General features: G+C 43.1%; 1 protein-coding gene across 4 annotated transcripts in view; it reads right to left on the minus strand.

Moving 5' to 3' along the window:
- NVL (nuclear VCP like) overlaps positions 1 to 7,008 on the minus strand; it is an 82,092-nt gene extending 75,084 nt beyond the window's left edge. For 2 of the 4 annotated variants that reach the window (XR_007131205.1, XM_047754988.1), the window contains exons 1-4: positions 6,899 to 7,008; positions 3,414 to 3,487; positions 958 to 1,010; positions 772 to 871 (exon numbers count right to left, since the gene is read on the minus strand). Coding sequence is in view for 3 of the 4 variants with exons in the window: in XM_047754988.1 (XP_047610944.1) it covers positions 772 to 871; positions 958 to 1,010; positions 3,414 to 3,487; positions 6,899 to 6,955 (284 nt within the window). In the remaining variant the exon portion in view is untranslated. Of the gene's footprint in view, positions 1 to 771; positions 872 to 957; positions 1,011 to 3,413; positions 3,488 to 4,906; positions 4,927 to 6,898 lie in introns of those variants that run through there. The other 2 variants (XM_047754990.1, XM_047754989.1) reach the window with 2 other exon arrangements.
- Between the last annotated feature and the right edge of the window lie 213 nt (positions 7,009 to 7,221).

Here is a 7,221-nt window from a genome sequence, read left to right on the forward strand (position 1 = left end):
TTTGCAATACATATAAAGAGAGGTGCCATTTCCCCCAGTGTTCACAGCAGCACTATTTATAATAGCCAAGACATGGAAACGATCTAAGCGTCCATCAACAGAAGATATGGTGTATATGTACGTAACAGAGTTACTACCCAGCTGTGAAAAAAAAGAATGAAATAATGCCATTTGGAGCAACATGGATGCACCTAGAGATTGTCATGCTACGTGGAGTAAGTCAGACAAAGACAAATATCTATATCACAGATATATGGAATCTAAAATATGATACAAAGGCACTTATTTACAAAACAGAAACAGACTCACAGGCCTAGAAAACAATCTTATGATTACCAAAGGGGAAAGGAGGTGGGGAGGGATAAATTAGGAGTTTGTGGTTAGCAGATACAAACTGTATACAAGAGAGATAAGGAATAAGGTCCCACTGTGTAGCACAAGCAACTATATTCAATGTCTTGTAATAAACCATAATGGAAAAGAATATGAAAATGAATACACATATAGATAAATACCTAAATAACTTTGCTCTACACCAGAAACACAACACTGTAAGTCAACTATACTTCTGTAAAGAATTATTTACATAAATAAAATGTGCTACTTCATACAAATAGTTCAGACAACTAACAAGAAGTCAAATAGCTCCCAAATGAAAGATAAAACCCACAAGCCAGCAATTCACAAAAGCAACATGAAACAATCGAAAAATTTTTTAACCTTACTAGCTATCAAAAACTACCCCAAAACCCTCCATTTTGTAATCCTTACTCATTATCCTCTTCACCGTGTCTTGCTCTTTTGGCCAGATGTTCATCTTCTAATTCTGTCAGACTCTTAAGTTCTTTTTCACTACTGATTATGCTAAATACTAAAACAAAACAAAAAATGCCATGAGCTTAAACAATTTTTCTACGACTTTATTAATAATTCAGCTCTAAACACTAAAAGGCTCACCTTTTTCGACCTGAATCCTAAAAGCGTTTCTTTTTCTTCGACCATAGTCTATGCTGAAAAACACAAGTTTAGATCAGTGGTCTCCACCACTTTTTTTCCATTAAGTTCAATCTTAATTGAGAACACATATTGCATGAATATATGTCACTGTATTCACACTGACCAAAAATCTATTTCCAGACAACTTCTGGGTTTATATTTTTACTATTATAAAAAATATAATATTATTTTACTATTATAACTTTTTTTCTTGATTAGAAATGGGGTTACAGCAGCAACAACTGCTAAGAGAGAGAAGGGATGAGATGAAGGAAGGCTCATGGACTTCCTGGATCCATAGAACAGGCCAAAAGAGCAATGCAGCTGCGAACACGTGTTACCCTTCAAGAAAAGGGAAGAAGGACTCCAAAGGATGCTCCAGGTTGGCAGGGCTATCGCTGATACCACGTGCCCAGAGGGCACGGGCCCAGGGAGAGGCGCTGTCTCCCAGTCATCCCAGTGAGCCCACAGGACAGAGCAAGGAATTCAACACTAGGGGAATTTGCCCTGCCAGGTTTCGGACTTCCTTGAGACCATGACCCCTTTCTTCTTTCCAATATCCCCCTTTTGGAATGAGAACGTCTACCCTATGCCTGTCCCAGGACTGTCTTTTGGAAACAGCTAACTGTGGTCTGGTTTCGCAAATTCCCACCTAGAGAGGAATTTTGCCCCCAGAGGAATCGTATCTTCAGTCATACCCATACCTGAGTGGTATGATATTCAGGTGCGATTTTGGATCTAGTCTTGATGCTTAAAAAGGTTAAGATTTCTGGGGTTGCTGGGATGGAGTGAGCATATTTGTAGACAATAAAGGCATGTATTTTGTGGAGGGAGGGGCAAGAGGCCAGAGTGTTATGAGCGAAACTGTGTCCCTCCAAAATTCATAGGTTTAATTAAGTCCTGACCGTCGGTACCTCAGAATGGGACTGTTTTTGGAGATATGGACTTTAAAGAGGTCACTAAGGTAGAATGAAGCCATACGAAAGGCTAACCCAGTATGACTGGTGTCTTTAAAAGAATAAGAGATTAGGATGCAGACACACACAGGAGAGAGACCAGGTAAAGACACAGGGAGAAGCCAGTCATCTGCAAGCCAGGGAGAGACCTCGAAAGAAACCAAGCCTGGAGTTTCCAGGTGGCACAGCAGGTTAAGGACCTAGCATTGTCACTGCTGTGGCTCAGATCGCTACTGTGATGCAGGTTCAATCACTGGCCCCAGAACTTCTGCATATGGTGGGTGTAGCCAAAAAAATTTAAAAAAAAAAAAAGAGAGAGAGAGAAAGAAACCAATCCTGACAATGCCATGATCATGGACTTGTAGCCTCCACATCATTAAGAAATAAAACTTCTATTGATTAGGCCACCTAGTCTGTGATAATTTTTTTATGGCAGAGCAGCCTTAGCAAACTAATACACAGACTAAGGAAAAGAAAATAGAGTCACTGAAATAAACAAAGCAGGGATAATTAATGAGGTAAGAGATCAGAAGAGGTGGGATTAGAGGCACAACAGATGGATTTAATCATCAGTGGAAAGAGTAAACAAGTGACACATTTCTAGAGAGTCAGGAAGCTGAGAAAGATCATACTTGATGGTTTTCATTTTTTTTGTTTTGTTTTGTCTTTTTAGGGCCAAACCCTCAGCAAATGGAAGTTCCCAGGCTAGGGGTTGATTTGAAGCTGCAGCTGCTGGCCTACACCACAGCCACAGCAAGGCCAGATCCAAGTCGCGTCTGTGACCTACACCACAGCTCATGGCAGCACTGGATCACTTAAGCCACTGAGCGATGCCAGGGAATGAACTCACGTCCTCATGGATACTAGCTGGATTTGTCACTGCTAAGCCACAACGGGAACTCCGGTTTTAATTTTTTAATGAGGCAAGAAGAAAAGTAATACTCTTGACTAGACAGTAAGGTACTGAAACATAAATAGTCACTCCCCTTAGTAAAAATGAGAGCTCCTTGCATTAACAGGTGCTCGATAAGTGTTTGTATAAATAAATTGAATTCTAAATTATGGACTGGTGAGTTAATGTTAGCAGCTCTTAATATCAATTGGAAATTTACTCACAATGGAAACTTAAAAAATGGTAGGAAAGAAAAGCGAGGATCTGGAGACTTTATTTCTTTTTTTTGTCTTTTTTTTGTCTTTTTTGCCATTTCTTGGGCCGCTTCTGCAGCATATGGAGGTTCCCAGGTTAGGGGTCTAATCGGAGCTGTAGCTGCCAGCCTACACCAGAGCTACAGCAACACGGGATCTGAGCCGTGTCTGCGACCTACACCACAGCTCACGGCAACGCCGGATCGTTAACCCACTGAGCAAGGCCAGGGACAGAACCCGCAACCTCATGGCTCCTAGTCAGATTTGTTAACCACTGCGCCATGACGGGAACTCCTGGAGACTATATTTCTTTACCTGTACATTCTTTGTAAGTCAGATGCTAAGACTCCAGTGTCCACATATTTGCCACATCTGTTACTGGTAAGGTACTAAAACAGAAAACATGATAAATGTAAGACAATAATTCAAACTCTGTGATTTTAATGAACAAATGAGAGACTGAGCTATTCAAGCATGTTATACTTTAATGAAACCGCTTCATTAATATAGTATACCAGGAACATTTCAAATGAAAATCACCAAATAATTGTCAAGTCTGAGTCAAAGGATTTAATTAACATTATTATGTGACAACACAGTAACAACTAGAATGGCTATAAGTAGTAGGTGAGGACCTACCATATCCTAAGTTCCCAAACATAAACAAAGCACTAAACTCATAAGGGATATTTTATTTTATTTTGTCTTTTGTCTTTTTAGGGCCACACCTAGGCATACGGATACTCCCAGGCTAGGGGTCTAGTCAGAACTACAGCTGCTGGCCTATACCACAGCCACAGCAATGCCCCAATCCAAGCCACATCTGCAACCTACACCCAGCTCACAGCAACGCCAGATCCTTAAACCACTGAGTGAGGCCAGGGATCAAACCCACAACCTCATGGTTCCTAGTCGGATTCGTTTCTGCTGCGCCAAGACAGGAACTCCCATGAGGGATATTTTAAATTTGAGGGAACACAGAAATATCTGTCATCTGTCCAACACTGCAGGAACTACAGGTGACCCTTGAGCAACACAGGTCTGAGCTGCACCAGTTCATTTATTTCTTTCAATAAATCCTTATGACATGATCCAGGGTTGGCTGAATATGCTATTGCAGAACCACAAATATAAAGAGCTATAAAGTTAATTATACACAGATTTTCAACTGAGCAGGGGTCAGTGCCCCTAACCCTCATGTTATTCAAGGGTCAACTGTACTAGCCTGAGACCATTCATGATTTCAATATTAAATCATTTTTTAATGGCCACACCCACAACCTATGAAAGTTCCTGGACCAAGGATTGAATCCAGCTTCAACTGCAGCAATGCCAGATCCTTTAATCCATCGCACCAGGTTGGGAATCAAACCCATACCTCCACAGTGACCTGACTCGCTGCAGTCAGATTCTTAACCCACTTTGCCACAGAGAGAACTCCTTAAATCACCTTTTTCATATTGTCATAGCTTTGCAAATCTGTCTTCAGCCTTTGCTGTAATAAACTTCAACGTGGAACAGGAAATGAGATTGGCAGTGCCAATGTGAAGGCAAGGTATGAGAAGTGTGGCACACAAAGTAATTGCAGTTATTTAAGAATGAAATACAAGGGGTTCCCGTCATGGATCAGTGGTTGACGAACCCGACTAGTATCCATGAAGATGCAGGTTCGATCCCTGGCCCTGCTCAGTGAGTTAAGGATCTCCTGTTGCTGTGAGCTGTGGTGTAGGTCGCAGACACGGCTCAGATCCCAAGTTGTTATGGCTGTGGCGCAGGCCAGTGCCTACAACTCCGACTGGACCCCTCACCTGGGAAACCATATGCTTTGCTGCAGCCCTAAAAAGACAAAAAGACAGGAAAAAAAAAATGAAATACAAACATACTAAGTTTTCTCTAATTTTTACATATTATCTTTTCTAAAAACTACTAAGTTATTTGAACTAAATAGTTATTAAGTTGACTGAACCTAACTACTTAATAAACAGGCCTATTAGGTATTACTTTTGGCCTCGGAGCACCATGGAAAAAATTACTGCGAAACTAAAGGCCTGCTAGACTTGTTCCAGGGGTCTTCTACACATTATTTTTGTTAGTACTCACAATCTTATGAGGTAGATGTTATACGAGACTTTAAAAGGTTAATTACTGGAGTTCCTGTTGCAGCTCAGTGGAAACAAACCCAACTAATATCCATGAGGACGAGGGTTCAATCTCTGGCCTCGCTCATTTGGTTAGGGATCTGGAGCTGCGGTGTAGGTCGCAGACTCAGCTTGGATCTGGCATTGCTGTGGCTGTGGCTATGGCATAGGCCAGAGGCTGCAGCTCCAATATGTCCCCTATCTTGGGAATCTCCATACGCCGGGAGTGCGGCCCTAAAAAGACAAAAGACAAAAAAAAAGTTCAGTTTGGATGTGTTAAGTTGAAAATAACCTATCAGACACTCAAGAGATGTTCAGTAGGCAACTGGATATTTCAATATGGAACTCAAGATAAAATATGCATTGAATCATAATATAAATTTATAAGTCATGAATGTATAGATAGTATTTATTTATTTATTGTCTTTTTAGTGCTGCAACCGTGGCATATGAGGTTCCCAGGCTAGGGGTCAAATTGGAGCTACACCTGCCAGCCTATGCCACAGCCGCAGCAACGCCAGATCCAAGCTGCCACGTCTGCAATCTACACCACAGCTCACAGAAACACCAGATCCTTTACCCACTGAGCAAGGCCAGGGATCAAACCTGTGTCCTCATGGATACTAGTCAGATTCATTTCTAACGAGCCACAACAGGAACTCCTACAGACAGTATTTTAAAAAAGTACTGGACTGAAATCACCTAGAAGTGTGGATTGATAAGAGAGGAGTTGAGAATAAAGAAAGAGAAGTTGGGAGTTCCTGACATGGATCAGAGGTAACAAACCCGACCAGTATCCATGAGGACTAGGGTTCCATCCCTGGCCTTGCTCAGAGGGTTAACCATCCAGCAAGGCCAGTGAGCTGTAGTGCAGGTCAGCAGCTGCAGTGCCAATTTGATCCCCAGCCTGGGAGGTTCCATATATCATGGGTGCAGCCCTAAAAAGGAAAAAGAAAAGGAAAGGAAAGAAAGAAAGAGAACGTAAGAGCACAGACGCTCAGGGCACTTCCAACACTTAAAAATGGTAGGAAGTGCTGGATCCAAAGAGGAAACTATTCTGCAGCCCATAAGATAAAAAAACAACAGGAGTATATAGTTACTCTAGGCACTTCTAAGACTGCGTGCTGACTGTTCCATTCCAAGACATTCACCACACATTGCCTTCTACGGATAATTATGACAATGAAAAAAGCTGTAGGTAAAGTACCTATTATAAAGTCAGATGCACAGTACCTATTTTTACTGTGTTCCGACTTGATTTCAAGTTTCTTGAGAATGGAAATTAACGTACTCTTTATGGCCCCCCAAATGCCCCATCTACATGGTCCTTTGCAAAACCCTTCTGTCCTAAGAAAGACAAGACAGATTTAAACTCAAAGGCCATCTCCACTCTCTCTGAGGTCAACCAGATCTGGGCAGGCCCCCATCAGGCTGTAGCTTCCCATGGGCCCGGGCTTCTTCTTGAAAGCCCGCCCGACAGCCGGGAGCAAAGGCTTTGAACCACCCACACAGAAGTGTAACTCCAAAAAGCCCCAGATCGGAACCAAGACTGGAGCAGGCAGCTAGTCGGGTTCGACCTGGGAGCCGCCCGGGAAAGGGTCTGCCTTGCTCTTAGGCAGCGAACTCGGACCACTGCGAGGCCCCGCCGTGCAGGGTACACACCTGGATGACGCGCTGTTTCAGCTTATTATCCACAAACCTTGCGGGTCTGGGCTTCATCACGTCTGCCTCGGCCGCTCCGCCTGGGCTTCACGTGAACCGGGGGCCTCCCCGAGGCTGCCCGCAGCGATCGCCCGGCCAGCCGCCCGCGAAATGCGCCCCAGCCAGCCGAACCCGGGCCGTTCCCGTCAGGACTAAGGTGCTGCGAGTAAAGGAAAAAACTACGGAGAACACGGAGGAGACTTGAAAGCATTAGGGAGTTTCTAGGAGTCTTATTTTACAGGCTTGTCCAAGAGGCGCTGGATGACAAGGACCCCCTTTGAATA

This window comes from Phacochoerus africanus, chromosome 12 (genome assembly GCF_016906955.1).
Source record: "Phacochoerus africanus isolate WHEZ1 chromosome 12, ROS_Pafr_v1, whole genome shotgun sequence".
Classification (NCBI taxonomy): Eukaryota; Metazoa; Chordata; class Mammalia; order Artiodactyla; family Suidae; genus Phacochoerus; species Phacochoerus africanus.